This window comes from Choloepus didactylus, chromosome 5 (assembly GCF_015220235.1).
Source record: "Choloepus didactylus isolate mChoDid1 chromosome 5, mChoDid1.pri, whole genome shotgun sequence".
Lineage (NCBI taxonomy): Eukaryota > Metazoa > Chordata > Mammalia > Pilosa > Megalonychidae > Choloepus > Choloepus didactylus.
This window is the reverse complement of record NC_051311.1, coordinates 31,012,148-31,029,856: the sequence shown is the minus strand read 5'-3', so window position 1 is coordinate 31,029,856 and position 17,709 is coordinate 31,012,148. Positions and strand designations below refer to the sequence as shown.

At 35.9% G+C, this 17,709-nt stretch overlaps 1 protein-coding gene and 1 long non-coding RNA gene across 8 annotated transcripts in view; one reads left to right on the top strand and one right to left on the bottom strand.

Moving 5' to 3' along the window:
* Positions 1–12,779, bottom strand: part of LOC119533873 — a 224,227-nt gene extending 211,448 nt beyond the window's left edge. For all 3 annotated transcript variants that reach the window (XR_005216920.1, XR_005216921.1, XR_005216919.1), the window contains exon 1: positions 12,103–12,779. This is a non-coding gene — a long non-coding RNA (uncharacterized LOC119533873). The remainder of the gene's footprint in view (positions 1–12,102) is intronic.
* Positions 12,780–12,874: 95 nt separating this feature from the next.
* RNF32 (ring finger protein 32) overlaps positions 12,875–17,709 on the top strand; it is a 69,426-nt gene continuing 64,591 nt past the window's right edge. For all 5 annotated transcript variants that reach the window (XM_037835735.1, XM_037835736.1, XM_037835739.1 and 2 more), the window contains exons 1-3: positions 12,875–12,979; positions 15,486–15,582; positions 16,140–16,404. In XM_037835735.1, coding sequence (XP_037691663.1) covers positions 15,568–15,582; positions 16,140–16,404 — 280 coding nt within the window. In that variant the 5' untranslated portion in view covers positions 12,875–12,979; positions 15,486–15,567. The remainder of the gene's footprint in view (positions 12,980–15,485; positions 15,583–16,139; positions 16,405–17,709) is intronic.

Sequence of the window (17,709 nt, the reverse complement as noted above, 5' to 3'; positions counted from 1 at the left end):
AATACACATTGAGTAGGATTAAGAATATTTTATAGATAACAAAGGAAAAATGTGAGCATTAAGAAATTAAAATACATGAGTACGATGCTGCTGAAATAACAGCCTTCTGATTCTACCTAGTCTTTGGAGACTACAATAACGGGCAAATTCAAACCCTATGAATTGGCCAAATTAAGAATCCATACACTGTCAACACTTGTCCATGCAATAACTTGTCTCTAGCATAGTGATGGGAAAACCTCATTCACAGCCAAGAGATAAAATCCAACTGCCAATTCCAGTACTGTATTTGGAAACTTTCTCTGATGCTAAAGTGGAACTGACTTCTCCACAGACAACTTACAATTTAAGATTTTCCCTCAGTATAAGAGTTTTCTATTTAAATAGCCAGACCTTCCTATCTTTAGCTGGCTCTCCTTTGATATGAGCAGGCATTATCACCCTTCTTGTCACAATGTTTATACAATGTGCCTGTTAAATACAGTACATATAAAGTAAATATTTCTTAAGCATAGTGACACAGAAGTCTGTATTATTCATTCTAAGCCCTCAATGTTCTTTTCCTTACAATTAAGCATAGTAATCAAACACATCTTATCATTCACATGTACTTATTCCTGGAACATCCAATTCCTAGAACATCCAACTGATATTTTTGAAATTCTAAAATAAATTAATCATATATTTCATACATGCAGTTTCTTAAGCCCATTTTTAAACAAAACAAAACAAAACAAAACAAAACAAAGCTAATGGCACAGCATTAAAATATAAATCATGGGCAACAGTTTTAGAAGCAAAACATATGCTAATTAATCCTATCAGAGAATGTTACATTCTAATGATTTAACTAATCCAGAGAGAGAACATACTATCTTGAGGAAAGATGAATAAGATGTTCTTCATATTATCTTCCTTAAATATCAACCATGTCAGCTATGCTTTCATCAGTAATTACAAAGTAATAATTACAAGGCTAAGTTTTCCAGCAAAAGCATGCAGAAAAATATTCTCTGACTAACTGAAGAAAGGTCAATTTGGTGTGGATAGAAATATGTAGATAACTCTTAAGAAAAGTTAAACATTTGGATGGAGTAGGTAGGAATTTAAAAATGGGAATTTTTCTTAAAATTTTATGAAATTCAAGAAAAATACCTTAAAATGGACAAAAAATCCCAGCAGACACTGTACTATGCAGTTCACATAAAATATCAATTTTAATCTCATGTAGCCCTAAGGTGGTTATAGTATACCTGTTTATCATTAGAATTCTTCCCGTTACAAGTAACATAAAACAAGAAACAGAATTTAGTAATCCAATTAAGAGAAGACCAAGATTAGGGCTAGCTTCAGGGCTCAAACAACATCAAACTTCAATCTATGCCTGTCTTCCCATGACCTTCTTTCCTCTGCATTTGTATGTGTCTACCTCTGTGTCCAAATTTCCCCCTTCTTATAAGGACATCAGTTATAGTGCATTAGTGCCCACTGTAACTAACTAACTATATCTGCAAAGAACCTATTTCCAAACAAACTCACATTCACAGGCACCAGGATTTAGGACTTCAACATTTCTTTTAGTAGGGACACAATTCAACCCACAACAGCAACTTCCTTAGACCTTGATTTCAGAGAACTTAAAAAAAGGACCATTAGATCTTAAACTAAGTGAGTTTACATTTTGTATGTTTTCTTTTACTTTCAGCTGAACTTTATTTCATTGAAATAAGTTTAAATAGCACATACAATAAAGTCATTGTCACTCAACACAAAACAGAACAAAAAACCTTTTACTGACTTCTGCTTCTGGCCATGAGGGAGTATAGGAACCAGATTTAAGCTTCTACCATAAACAACTACAACACTGGACAAATTATAAGAAGCAATGATTTTCAGACAGTAGACAACAGGCAATATAGGACTGTGGTCCATAAGAGAAGAGAAACAAAATGAGCCAGGAGAGTTTCCAGGCCACACTGCAGGGAGAGAACCCAAAGAGAGGCCAGTGGTATACATGAGTTGAGATACAGAGTTAAGAATTCTAGTAAGTCAACAGAGGAAAAACCTACAGATAAAGAGAGATCTAGACTTCTGGAGAGGGTTCCTCTTGAGTCTTTACCTGAGTACTCATCAGAGCATGAATGTGAGAAAACTTCCAAAAGCTGGGTAAACAGCCACTAGAACAATTCTCATAGCTCACACAAGGCAGAGACTAATTCAGTACTTCAACTTTCCAATAGCCAATTTGGGTAAGAACCTCTAAACATATGGGCATCAGATAAAGTAGTCAGAAAGGTTTTGCCTAGGTAGTGGGAAAAAAACTAATCCTAAACTACAGGAAGCAAGTCTGGAAAGGAACAAACTATTTCCAATTTACTTACATATGTGACATACAAATCTCAAAATCATAAAAACATAAAAATCCATCACCCAACAACATAAAATTCACAATGTCTGGCATCCAATAAAAACTTATCAGGCACACAAAGAAGCAGGAAAATACAAACTATACTGAGAAGAAACATGAATCAATGGAAACAGAGCCAGAAATTACATAGATGATAAATTAATAGACAAGTATATAAAACAATTATAAATACATTTCATATTTTCAAGAAGTTAGAGCAAAGTGTGAGCATCTTAGGACAGATGTACAAGACATAAAAGAGACACATTTTGAACTTATAGAAATGAAAAATACAACTGAGATGAAAAATATACCAGATGCCTGTTTTAGTTTCCTCATTGCTAAAGCAAATACCATGCAATGGGTTGGCTTAAACAAAGGGAATTCATTGGCTCACAGTTTTGAGGCTAGAAGTCTAAATCAAGGTGTCATCAAGATGATGGTTTCTTTCCAAAGACTTGTGTTCTAGGGCTGGCGGCCAGTGATCCTTGGCCCTTGGCTCCTCTATCAAATGGCAATGCACATGGCAGCCTTCCCTGGCCTCTCCCTTCTCTTCAGAGTTCTGTTGACTCTCAGGTTCTGGCTATTCCCTCTGAGTCTTTTATCTTTCTGTGTGATGCTCCCTATAAAGCCTTTAGTAATAGGATTAAAATCCCTCCTGGGGCACATCTTATCTGAAGTAACCTCATTGATAAATCCTATGTATAAGGGTTCACACCCAAAGAAATGGATTAAGTTTAAAAACAGATTTTTCTGGGATACATAGCTCCAAACCAACACAATGCCATTAACAGAAAATTAAATATTTTAAAAGGAAAAATTAGTGCACTTGAAGATATAGCAACAGAAACTATCAAAAGGAAATACAAATGGAAAAAAAAAAGAATTTAAGAAATGAACAGAGTATTAGGGGGCTTTGGAACAACTTCAAGCAGTCTGATATAAATGTAAATTGAGTCCCATAAGGAGAAGTGGGGAATAGTGGGAATAGAAAATATGTTTGAATGAACATGGCTGAAATAGTTTCTAATTTGTTGAAAATTATAAACCCACAGGTCCAATAAGCTCCATGAACTCCAAGCACAAGAAACATGACAATAACTATACTTAGGCACATCGTAGTCAAATTTATTAAAATTAGTAATAAAGAGAAAATCTTGGAAGCAGTCAGAGATGACACATTATACACAGAGGGCAATGATGAGAATCACAACAGACTTTTAATCAGAAATCAATGCAAGCTAGGAGACAATGGAGCAATATCTTTAAAATACTGAAAGAAATGCAAGAAATGCTGTCAACTTAGAATTCTATACCCAGTGAAAATATCTTTCTAAAAAAAAGAAGGTGAAATGAAGATTTTTCAGACATAAAAATATTTGATTAAACCCCAGCACACCAGCACTATAGGAGACATTAAAGGAAGTCCTTCAGAAAGAAGGAAAATTCTACCAGATGGAAATCGGGATTTATAAAAATGAATGACAAACACAGGTAAAGGTAAACATAAGACTAAATTGAAAATACCTTTTTCCTGATTTTATAAATCCCTTTAAAAGTTACTAAAACCCATTCAAGAAGAATTAGATAATGTGAATAGTCCATTATATCTATTTTTAAAAATTCAGTATCCCATGGAGAAAACTTGAGGCCCAGAGAACTTTAGTGATGAATTCTACCAAACATTTAAGGAAGAGATAATACAATTTGACACAAACTCTTCCAGAAAATTGAAAAGGTGGAAATATTTCCCACTTTAGTCTATGAAGCCATCATTGCCCTAATACCACAACCAGACAAAGACATTATGAGGAAAGAAAACTACAGACCAACGTCCCTTGTGGACTTAGATGCAAAAATTCTTAACACAATTTTGGTGGATCCTAGATGGTGGATTAGGAGAAACAGAGCAAAATTCTCCTCCATGAAAAACACTAGATAAGGAGATAAAGTGCTTGAGAACAGCGGTTCCAGGGTTCCACCAGCTGGGCTGGGACTTCCACACCCATAGTGACTGTCTACTTGGAGAAAATGAGAGGCTGTGTTCGGAAATGGGTAAATGCTGGGCCCGGAAAGCTGCCAGGAATAGGCAGTCAGGGCTGCAGACAAACACAGTGGGGAGTAGCCTTCCATGCCCCAGGCACACTCTTCAGTACCTGGCATGGGTGATAACCCTTCACAGACCCACAGCCAAGAGCCCCCATGCCAGGGACTGGCCATTGAAGCAGGCAGTCAATCACAGAAGCGGGTAGCTTTCAACACCCCAAGCAGCCATCTTTGCAGCTGGCCGGTAAACACCCCTTCACAGTGCCGGGTCCAAGAGCTTCCTTGAGGGAATTCGGCATTCAGTGGCCTTGTGATGGCACACACTCTTCCTCCACGGAAGCCCACAGTGTGCACAGCCTAGAGGCAGGGGTGCTGCATGGAAGTGCCAGGAGCCCTCCTGCATTCCCAGGGACTTGTGAGCCCATGGCAGAGAGGGTTTTGTGGGGTATTTGAACTGGAGGGTGAGATGCGCAGTTCTGCAGTCCCAGGGCATTCCACCCGCAACCCTAGAAAGGCCAGAACCACCGCGTCCTGGAGTGGACTCCCTGCCAAACTGCACAGGGCACACTCCCCACCCACAGGGCCAGCAATCCCCACTGCACAAGAAAAACTGGTGCACTGAGTAGACCTCCACATGGTTTGGGCCCCTACTCAGTGCATAGACGAAGTTGGGGAGAACTAGCTTGAGCCTAAGAGGTGGCAAAGGAGTGCCATCTGCTGGTAGGTCAGGAAAAGTGCACTCCACCAAGCTGTAGCTCTGACAAATTATAGACAAATGTTCGAATAATCCTGCGTATTCTAAAAGAACCCTACCAACACAAGCAAATGCCAAGAGGCCAAAAACAAAAGAAAATTATAAAGCATATGAAGAAACTAGAAGAGATGGATAACCCAAATGCCCAAATTAAAGCCCAGAACTTGGAGCAATTAATCAAAAAAGTGCTCACAAACATAAATACCATGGCTCAGGATATAAAGGACATGAAGAAGACCCTAGAAGAGCATAAAGAAGAATTTACAAGAGTAAATTTAAAAACAGTAGATCTTATGGAAATAAAAGTACTGTTATTCAAATTAAAAAGATTCTTGAGGCACATAACACAAGCTTTGAAGAACCAGAGGAATGAATTAGTGAGCTCAAAGATAGTGTGATGCAAAGTGAAAGCACAAAAGAACAAATGATGAAAAAAATCTAAAAACTTGAAATAGATCTCAGGGAAATGATGGACAACATGAAGTGCACAAATGTAAGAATCACTTACAGAGGAGGGTAAAGGACTAGGAAGAGAATTCAAAGAAATAGTTGGGGAAAACTTCCCAACCCTGCTAAATGAATAGATATGCAAATCAAAGATGCCCAACAAACCCCAAATAGAATAAATCTAAATAAACCCATTCCAAGACATATACTGATTAGATTGTCAAATGCTGAAGAGAAGGAGTAGTTCTGAAAGCAACAAGAGAAATTCAACTCACCACATACAAGGGAAACAACATAAGACTACGTAGTGACTACTCAGCAGGCACCATGGAGGTGTACGACATATTTAAAATTCTGAAAGAGAAAAATGGCCAGCCAATAATTCTTTATCCAGCAAGCTCTCCTTCAGAATTGAGGGAGAGTTAAAAATTTTCACAAACAAATGCTGAGAGAATTTGCTAACAAGAGACTTGCCCTACAAGAAATACTAAAGGGAGCCCTACCAGCAGAGAAAAAAAGAAAGGAGAGAGAGGTCTGGAGAAGGGCACTGTGCCAGTTTGGATATATTATATTCCCCAGAAAAATCCATGTTCTTTCATGCAATCTTGTGAGGGTGACACCTTAGTGTTGGTTAGATTGGAATCTTTGGATTAGGTTGCTTCCATGGAAATGTGACCCACCCAACTGCAGGTGATAACTCTGATTAGGTATTTTCCATGGAGGTGTGGCCCCACCAGTTCAGCATGGATCTTATTTGGATCACTGGAGTACTTTAAAAAGAGCCACACAGTCCAGATGCTAGAGCAGCTGTGAGTGACATTTTGAAGAGAGCTGCAGCTAAGAGAGGACAAAATGTCCCAAGAGCAACATTTTGGAGAATGCCATTTTGAAATGCAAGCTGGGAACAAGCAGACACCAGCCACATGCCTTCCGAGCTAACAGAGGTTTTCCAGACACCAATGGCCATCCTTCAGTGAAGGTACCCTATTGTTGATGCCTTACCTTGGACAATTTATGGCTTTAAGACTGTAACTTTGTAACCAAATAAACCCCCCTTTATAAAAGCCAATCCATTTCTGGTGTTTTGCAAAATGGCAGCATTAGCAAACTGGAATAGGCACAGAAATGAAGAGTTTTGATAAGGATACCTTAAAGGAAATAGAGAGAAAGAGATGGGAAAAAATACATCTAATAAATAGAAACCAAAGGATAAGATGGCTGATTCAAGAGCTGCCTTCACAGTCATAACATTGAATGTGAATGGGTTAAACTCCCCAAATAAAAGATATAGATTGGCAGAATGGATTAAAAAATATGAACCACCAATATGCTGCTTACAGGAGACTCATCTTAGACCCAGCAATGCAATGAAATTGAAAGAGAAGGGATGGAAAAAAATATTCCATGCAAGCTACAGCTAAAAGAAAGCAGGGGTAGCAATATTAATTTCAGATAAAATAGACTTTAAATGCAAGGATGACATACGAGACAAAGAAGGACATTATATACTAATAAAAGGGACAATTTGACAAAAAGAAATAACAATCATTAATGTTTATGCACCCTATCAAGGTGCTCCAGAGTACATGAGACAAATACTGGTAAAACTGAAGGAAGCAATAGATGTCTCCACAATAATTGTAGGAGACTTCAATACATCACTCTCTCCCACAGATAGATCAGCCAGACAGAGGACCAATAAGGAAATTGAGAACCTAAACAATGTTAAATGAATTTGAACAGACACATATACAGCATTACATCCCAAATTACCAGGATATACATTCTTCTCTAGTGCTCATGGAACTTTCTCCAGGATAGATCATATGTTGGGGCATAAAGTAAGCCTCAATAAATTTAAAAGATTGAAATTATTCAAAGCACAATCTCTGATCACAGTGGAATACAACTAGAAGTCAATGACCATCAAAGATCTAGAACATACACAAATATCTGGAGGTTAAACACCACCTTCTAAACAATCAGTGGGTCAAAGAAGAAATTGCAAGAGAAATTGCTAAATATCTACAGATGAATGAAAATGAGAACCCAACATATCAAAACTTATGGGATGCAGTGAACGCAGTATTGAGCTGCAAATTTATAGCTCCCAATGCATACATTAAAAAAGAAGAAAGAGCTAAAATCAAAGAACTAATGGAACAACTGAAGATGGTAGAAAATGAAGAGCAAAGTAATCCTAAAGCAAGTAGAAGAAAAGAAATAACAAGGATTAAAGCAGAAATAAATGATATGGAAAACAAAAAAACAATACAGAGAATAAATAAAACCAAAAGTTGGTTCTTTGAAAAGATCAACAAGATTGACAAGCCCTTAGCTAGAATCACAAAGTCAAAAAGAGAGAAGACCCAAATAAACAAAATAATAAGTGAGAGAGGAGACATTTCTGTGGATCCCAAAGAAATTTAAAAAATCATAAGAGGATACTATGAACAACTGTATGCCAACAAACTAGATACTTTAGAGGAAATGGGTAATTTCCTGGAAACACATGAACAACCTAGACTGACCAGAGAAGACACAGAAGACCTCAACAAACCAATCACAAGCATAGAGATCCAATCAGTCATCAAAAAGCTTCCTACAAATAAAAACCCAAAGCCAGATGGCTTCACAGGGGAATTCTACCAAACTTTCCAGAAAGAACTGACACCAATCCTACTTAAACTATTTCAAAAAATTGAAGAAAATGGAACACTACCTAACTCATTTTATGAGGCCAACATCACTCTAATACTCTACAAGAAAGGAAAACTACAGGCCAATCCCCTTAATGAATATAGATGCAAAAATTCTCAACAAAATACTTGCAAACTGAATCCACAGACACATTAACACAATTTTGGCAAACTGTACCCAAACATATAGGAAAAGGATATTATATCCTGATACAGTGAAGTTTATACAAGGATTATAAGGTTAGTTTAATATTCAAAAATTGATAATTGTAACTCACCATCTTAACAGACTAATAAAGGAAAAAAAACCAAATGATCATTTGGATAGATAGCAAAAATCATTTGACAAAATCAAACATCTATTCTTGACTAAAAAAAAAAACATTCAGCAATTAAAAGGAAGGAATAGAGGGATAGAAGAAAACTTACTGAATCTGATCAGGGTATCTACCTAAAACCTACACGTAACTTCATATTAGGTGAAAGGTCATAGCCAATAAAATAAGGCAAGAAAAAGGCATAAAATTGGAAAGGAAAAAGCAAAATGTCTTTGCTCACAGACAGCATGATCATCTATAAAATCCAAGAAATCTATAGAAAAGCTACTAGGACTAATATGTGTTTAGCAAAGCCTAAAAAACAAGGTCAATACCCAACAGTCCGTTGTATTTCTATGTATCTATCAACAAATGAACAGAAAATGAAATTTTAAAAATACAATAGCATCAAAATTTGAAATGCTAATGAATAATTTTGGCAAAACATTTACAGGAGTTTTATGCCAAAAAGTCCTGGAAGAAACAGAGAGAAATTAAAGAACACCTAAATAAATTGAAACCTAAATAAATATTCATGGACTGGAAGACACAATATTATTAAAGTGTGAAGTTTTCTTAAATTTATCTATAGATTCAATGCAATACAAAAAAAAAAAAAAAAATGCCAGCAGACTTAGGATTCTAAAATGTATGTGGTAAAGCAAAAGATCTAAAATACATTTTAAAAATTGAAAAAGAAGACCAAAGTTGGAGAATTTACATTAATTGATTTTAAGACCTATTAAAAAGGTATGATAATGAGGACAGTGGAGTATTGACATAAAGATAGACATGTAGAATGATGCAGCAAGCAAAAAGTGCCTAGAAATAGACCAATTCATAAATGACCAATTTATCCTTGACAAAGGTGACACAGGAATTCAATGACGAAAGGATCATTTTTTCAACAAATGGGGCTGGAATGATTGGATATCCATAGCGAAAAAAAAAGAAACTTGTTCCTTATCTCACTCCATATGTAACAATTAGTATGCGAAAAGCATGAACTAGGAAAAAAAAAAACTTTACATAAATGGAACCATCAATATTTAAAATGTCTGTTCTTCAAAAGACATTATGATGAAAATGAAAATGCAAGTTTCAGGCTTGGGGAAAATATTTGCAAAATGTTTCCAACAAAGGACTTGTATTTAGAATATATAAAGAACTCTTACACTTCAATAAGACAAATCACCTAATTAAAAATTGGAAAATGATTTAAACAGTCACCTTACCAAAGAAATATATGAAATGCAAGTAAAGACATGAAAAGTTTTCAACATTATTAGTCATTAGGAAATGCAAAGTAAAACCACCATGAAATACCAAGAAACGCACCCATTAGAATGGCTAAAATTAAAGAGATTAACCAAATCAAGTATTAGTGAGGATGTGGAACAACTTAAACTATATTGCTGATGGGAATCTAAAATGGTACGAGCACTAGAAACCAATTTGGCAGTTTCTTAACAAGTGAAACATCCACTACTGCATGACCCAGCCATCTACTCCAAGGTATTCCTCCAAGAGAAACAAAAGCATGTATCTACACAAAGACTTGTTCAGAAATGTTCTTAGCAGCTTTATTTATAATAGCCAAAATCTGAACACACCCCATATCCCTCAACAGATGAATGGAAAAACAAAATGTATTCTATCCATATAATGGAACACCACTTATGTCTTCAAAGACCCATAAACACTTAAATGTGTTCTTAAAGACAAATGTACAAGGATATTCACTGCAGCAAAATGCTGGAAACAGCCTAAATGTCCATTAATAAAGAATGAGTGAAATTAAAAAAAAAAACGGAATGAACTATTGATATGTGCCACAAAAATGGATGAAGTCATTCAAAAAGAAGTATATTCTATGTGATTTTACACACACATATATGTAAATAATCCAGAAAATTCAAACTAATTTATATAGAAAGAAAGCAGATGAGTAGTTGCCTGGGGATGGGGTGGGGAGGGTATAGAAGAATGGATTAACAAGGAGCACAAACAAACTTTCTGGGGTGATGGATATATTTATTATCCTGATCGTGATGATGGCTTTACATCTGTATGTACATACATATACGCATCAAATCCTATGGTTTAAATATGGGCAATTTACTGTACATTAATAAAATTGTTAAAATATAAAGCTGTCACTAGTTAGCTTTAAAATTTAACATATTTTATCACAACCTCTCATATTTCTCTTCTATAACAGAGTTTGGGCTAATAAGTGTAATCTTCAATTTCAGCTTTGAAATTTTATGATACTATTTATTTAAATTTTAAAATTCTAGCTCAATAGTTTTCAAATTTCATTGTGTGAACCACTTGCTTTAAAAGGAAAATTCTGGTCCTGCCCTCAGAGATGCTAACACAGATCTTGATCAGAGCTGAAGAAACTGAATTTAATACCAAGGTGACTGTGATACAGGAATTCTGCAGTAAACACTTAGGCTGAATACCTCAGTTTGTGTATTCATTCACAGCTGACGGACTTGGGGGAAACTCCTAATAATTACAATGGATCTCTTCAGTTTTTCTTTAACTTGTACAGCACTGCAAATATTAAAAAGCTCAATCAAACGTTGAGATCCCAACAAAATTTAGGTTTAATTCAGTGTTATTCACTGAAAAGCCATCAAAATAGTAAAGTGATTTCAAAAATAAAATTAAAACCCTGCACTTGGAAACAGAAACTCCAACCTCAAGTATTAGATCCACAGTGTTCTTCTAGAAGGAAGAACTTAAGGAAATTACTTCTCTTTGCTTCAGTTATCTTAACTGTCCATAGGGGATGATAACTCCACTAATTTATGGCAAGTTCTTTAAAAAGAGGAAGGAGCTGCAAAAAGGATACTATTATCGCTTCTTTTTGTAATCTTTGTATAAATTATTCCATTAATACGCAAGAAATACTGTTTTCTGTGTGGCTTTCTGTTTGATAATTTTATAATATAACTTTCTAAGATTTATGGAAAACCTTCATAATTCTTGACGTATTTTATACATAAGCTTACATTCTAAAACATCATCATTTACATGTCAAATGCACATAACGACAATAAATCTATTTTGGCAGTATTCCCTGGTCCACAGAAAATGAGGATCAATTAAAAGTGAGTAACTGATACTCTCATAATTTAATCAAACGTGCATCTACACAGTAATCTTAATTTAGGTTTTGTTTAACTAATTTACGGGCACTGCTTAATTAGTTTGTAACTTCAACTGGATCTCAATATAAAGAACAATTATTAAATTCAGCTTTGCGTAGGCCTGCATTCAGAGATAGATTTATTCACTTGTTTGTTTCCCTAAACTCGCCTGGTGCATAACAGATGATTCATCAACTCCTTTCCCTCATCTGCTGGGCAAAAATCATTTCCTCTCTTGGTAAAATGAAACCCAACTACCTTATCTACTTACCTTAATGGTATGAAATAGAAAAGGGGCCTTTAATTCTGGCTTATATGATTATGAACCCCTCAGTCTCAGTCTATGCAGGCAAAAGCGGCTGCTAGATAGCCTTCTCTCTATATAAACTGTATTCTCCTCATTCTACTGTCTCCCCGGGTGCCGTCAGCAAAAAGGAGTCTCGAGTCTCCTCGGTACCGCTCGTCAAGTCAAGGGGTATAGTTTGTGCTCGTCTGTGACCCCATGGAATTTATATTACACCAATTGTTTGCTGTTTGCAGTTTGAACCAACGAGTCTCTTTTGGGGCTTGCTCCCTTTTGTCCATCTACTTGGCCGTGTTAGAGCACGGGCCGTGTTAACCCATAAATATCCGAGCCTTGCGAGAAAGAGCGGAGAGATAGAAACTCAAGCCACATACACTCGGGAGCCTCCGAGGAGATGGCAGATTTATCGTGCAAGGAGCTGGCCCTCCGTGGCCCAGTCTTTCGGATGACGCACTCCTACAGGTCTGAGGTTGAAACGTGATTCTTAAGACACACTTGTCAGCGTTCCTTCAGTCCCTCACATCACTTTCCAACAACTAACAACTTGAAGCACCTGCTCCACACGCACCGCACAGACGTAAAACGCGAAGGCCTCTCACGAGGCTGAGGCGGCCGTCTGGAGCGTGGGCGCGCACGCGCGCCGAAGCGGGGCGAGGGCCGACGAGCATGCGCAGTGAAGGAGTGGCGGCTGGGGTGGGCAGTTACTACGGCAACGGTCCGCGGCTTCAGAGCGCCGTTGGGGAATTGCTCCGAGGAACCTTGAGGTCCGTTTCCAGGGTAAACAGCGGCGAAGGGGAAGGCCGCGACCGCTGTTGCACCAGAGTAAAGGAACGAAGGAAAATAAGTGAGCAAGTGGGAAAGGATTGTCCTAGCCAAAGGCGGGAATGGCGGGGAGGAAAGGATGACCACAGTATACCGAAAAAGAGAATGGTCTGAGGAAAGCTGACTTTATGAACTCTGGTTTTTCAAAATTCCCCTTAAAAATAATGGGAGCTAGTTCATAAAAAGGGGTCTCATTAATGCAGTCTATAGTGGAGAAATTATTTCTAAATTTGCAGATTCTTGCTAATTTGCCAAGTCCTGACCCAAGAACCTGGTGTTTAACTCAGAAGTGAATTTGTGGTGTTAATGATTATTTGCAATGCTTAATATTTTGAAATCTCAATGAGATTGAAATGGCTTGAGGATCATCCAAGAGGTGGCTTTTGTGTCTCAGTTTACCTCAAGACCCACAGTAGTTCTGTGCTTAGTAAAGTCTTCAACATTTTCAAAGATGTTCTTAATTTTTGCAAATTTATGATGGCCTAAAAACTTTAAAAGTAATTACTAGAAATCAATATTTTCTACCCATTGTAAAAAGGGAAATCAAGTCCAAGGGTATGATTAAGATTTTGAAGGGAATTTTAAAATGTAGTTTTACATATGTTTGTGTGCTTCTGACCATCATAAATGCAATCCCATAAAAAAGTATAAACAACGAATTCAAAAGCTATAAAAGACAGTGTGTCGATTGTATTTTAAAATTGTTTCTGTATATTTGTGTCTCTTCTGTGTATATATTTTTGTCTTTGTAATTAGTGTGCTTTTAGTTTATGGCCCCATAGACAGATTGATGACTTACCTTGGCACCACCATGCTAGTTTTTGCTACAAAGACCTACCTCTTTTAACTAGTAGTAATACTAGAATTAAAGAAGAAAGAGTATGTTCTTGTTAAGTTTAACTCTTGAAACTGAACAAGGATTAAGTTTCTAACTCTGCCATTGCTGCAAACTAGCTGTATTATCTTGAAGGAATCACCTAATCTCTGGATATGTTTTCTTATTTATAAAGTGGAGTTGAACTAGGTATTTTTAAAGGGTTTCCAATTCTAAAATTTAATGATACTATAGATTTAAAGGGGCACAGTTTTTAAAAGCTTTTCCTTCATATTAATCACTAACCTGAGTGGCTTACAGTGTAGAAACTTGAGATAGGATTCTGGACTCCTTGTAGATAGATATGGTAATTAAGCAATTCTTAGTATGATGTGAACTGTATCTTCTGCCAACTTATAGGAATCTTTGCAAGTAGAAGATTCTGGTATTAATCTCTCAGCATTTGAGATACCTTCTGCCATTTCTCCAACCTAAACTGTCTTTATGAAATAGTGGAGAGAAACTTCTTTCATACATCTGGTGATGCCAGAATTGAAAGGGAAGAAGGAAAGGCTTACAGTAAAAACCATCTTCTAGCATTCTAAAAGATTTTAGCAGCTGTAATCTTTTTCCTCCTAAGCCCTGAATATCTCAGATTTGCTTCCATCATCCTTTTCTCTCTGAACACTTACTCTCCTATTAAATTTATTCTTTCTTTTGTACCATTTAATGCAGGTGTTGGTCCTTGGAAATGTATTTTAGATTGGTTCTTTTCCATTTGTACAGTTAGGTCCTTGTTACTAATTCCTAGATTACTTCAATAACTTACTGTTTCTCCCCATTCTGGTACATTTTTGGTTTTATTTTTCCCTTCATAAAATACACCCTTATCTAAAAACTAAAAGGGCCAATTCCAAATTCTTCCACCAGCCATGAAGGAGATTTGAGCAAGAATAATCATTTACAGAGTATCTGCTGTGTTGAAAGGATCCATTATAGATACTTTACAAAGGTTGTCTCATTTAATCCTCACAATATTCTTACAAGGTGAGTAATAATATGACCATTTTATACATAAGGAAACTGCAACTCAGATATGCTAAGTACCTTACCCAGAAAAGTGACAGAGCAAGATTGGAACCCAAGTTCGCCTGTTCCCCCAAATCTATACTTCTATGTTCTGGACAGATTGAATTTAACCAGTATTCCTTCTCCACTCAAGTTTTGTCATTGTTGCCTTTTCCTCCTTAAATAGTAAATATATCAAGCTAATTTCCTAACTCAGTGCCTTTACTTTTCTTCTACTTGTAATGTGGCATATTCATTTCCCTCTGTCTACCCTTCAGATCCCATTTTAATGTTAAGCGCTGTGTCTTTAGGAGGTTTTGCACTTACTGTTTCTGGTCTTTTATTATGAAATTCCTGTATATTTATATATAATATCATTATATTTAGCAATGAATTATTCTGATTTATATTTATATTTTCTCTCCAACTACATGGTTCGCTGAGGGCAGGGATGAATCAAGTAGCTGCTTTGAATTCCTTCCCCTTCCTCCTGGATTAGAATGCACAGCTTAGTGCTGGACTTCAGTAGGCAGTCCCTTACTTGAGAATCAATTAGACTCTTAAAGTATATCTTTCCCATAAACTTCATAAAAGATTTTTAGATATACCCTAATTTTTACTTTCTTTTGACTATGTTTTTTTACAGTGGAAGAATTAAAGAAATGTGATGTGATGTGATGTGACAATATGATTTGTTATAGCCAAGGAACAACTTTTCCTGATTCAGCATGTTAAAAAATAAGGTACACAATCCTTTGTTAAAACATACACATCATTTTACTTATGAAATATACTTTTCAGCTTTTTGAGAATATAAAAATTAATTTGCAAACTTGGACCCAATTAGGAATTTTCAACAGGAATGGGAGATGCTGAGTGTAGCATGGGAGCAGTGGGCACCTAGATGAGAAAAATAATCTACAGTAGTACTTACTGCAAGTATATCTTAGCTGCACAGTAATTTTTATTCGGAATAGAAAAATGCATTAAGTTTACCCAGAAAAGTAGCATACATTTAAATGCAGGGTTCTCTTTTGTTTAACAGAAGCAAGATTTGCCTGGAGTCTAATTTAATTGTAGTGAAACAGCATAAGGTTTTAGTAATTAAATGAAAAAATATTATTCTATTAACATAAATTATAAGACTGGAATTTGACTTAGATAACAGTGGGCTAAAGCATTCTTTATTATATCGCTGTAATATGCCATCAAGGTTGAGTATGAAAGCTGCAGTTTTCTTCTAAATGATAAATTATATCATGTTCTTGTATGTCAGGCTCTTTTTTTCCCTACTTTTTAGGATCATTCATCTAAAAAAGGTAACTTAGCAATCACTGCAGTGGCTTTACAAGATCACATTTTACATGATTTTCAACTTCGAGATCTTTCAATAGCAGATCATTCTAAGACAAAGGTACAAAAGAAAGAGAACAGATCCAAATCTCTAAAAAGAGATGCAAAAGCAATAATAGATACTGGACTTAAAAAAACTATACAGGGCCCAAAAGTGGAAGATCCAGAAAAAGAATATGTTCTTGATCCAAAACCTCCACCGTTAACTTTAGGTAAGCTAATCTGGTCATTCTTATTTTGGTTAATTAGAGGTAATGAATCTAAGCTCAACATAATTTTTATGGTACAGAAATCCTTATAATTATACCAAAAGGTATGTCTCTACAGAAGTTTAAAAATGATTATGGGGATAATGTAAGCAAGAAAATAAAGATCTTTTTTTTCCCATTAAATGCAATGTTATTGAGATATATTCACATAACATACAGTCCTTCACAGAGTACAATCAGTTGTTCATATCATTATCATAAAGTTGTACATTGATCACCACAGTCTTTGAACTTTTCATTATTCCAAAAAATAAAATAAAAATTAGAATAAAAAAGAACATCCAAAACATTCCATTCCCCACCTCCCCCCATTGTTCATTTACTTTTTTTCACTCATTGTTTTTTTAACTTTACAAAAAATAAAAAAACAAACAATAAAAAAAATTTTGAACAAAACCAAAACAAAGGAATAAGAAAAAACAAATAACCTAAAATAATTACCTTGCTTCCAACATATTCCTACCCTACGCCAAGAAAATAAACAGACTATAACCCAACAAAGAAATAAGAAAAACAAATAACCTAAAATAACTACATTTCTGCGAACTTGTTGCTAACATACCCCCAAAAAATTAACAAACCATGGTCGTTCCTGAGCATTCCCATAACATTAAGTTTACCCTCCATAACTTAACTGTTCTTATTAGATTATCATTCCTCCTTCACTATTTGCTGTCTATTGCTAGGTCCTCTACATTCTACAACATAAACCATTTATTTTACATTTTTCACAGTGTTCACATTAGTGGTAACATACAATATCTCTCTTTTTGTGCCTGGCTTATTTCGCTCAGCATTGTGTCTTTAAGGTTCATTCATGTTGTCATATGTTTCACAATCTCGTTCCTTCTTACTACCATGTAGTATTCCATTGTGTGTATATACCACATTTTGTTTATCCGCTCATCTGTTGAAAGACATTTGGATTGTTTCTATCTCTTGGCAATTGTGAATAATGCTGCTATGAACATCAGTGAGCGAATATCTGTTCATGTCACTGCTTTCAGATCTTCCGGGTATATACCGAGAAGTGAAATTGCTGGATCGAAGGAAAGCTCTATATCTAGTTTTCTAACCACCAGACTGTCTTCCAGAGTGGCTGTACCATCATACAGTCCAACCAACAATGAATAAGAGTTCCAATTCCTCTACATCCTCTCCAGCATTTGTAGTTTCCGGTTTGTTTAATGGCAGCTAATCTAATTGATGTGAGATAATATCTCATTGTGATCTTAATTTGTATCTCCC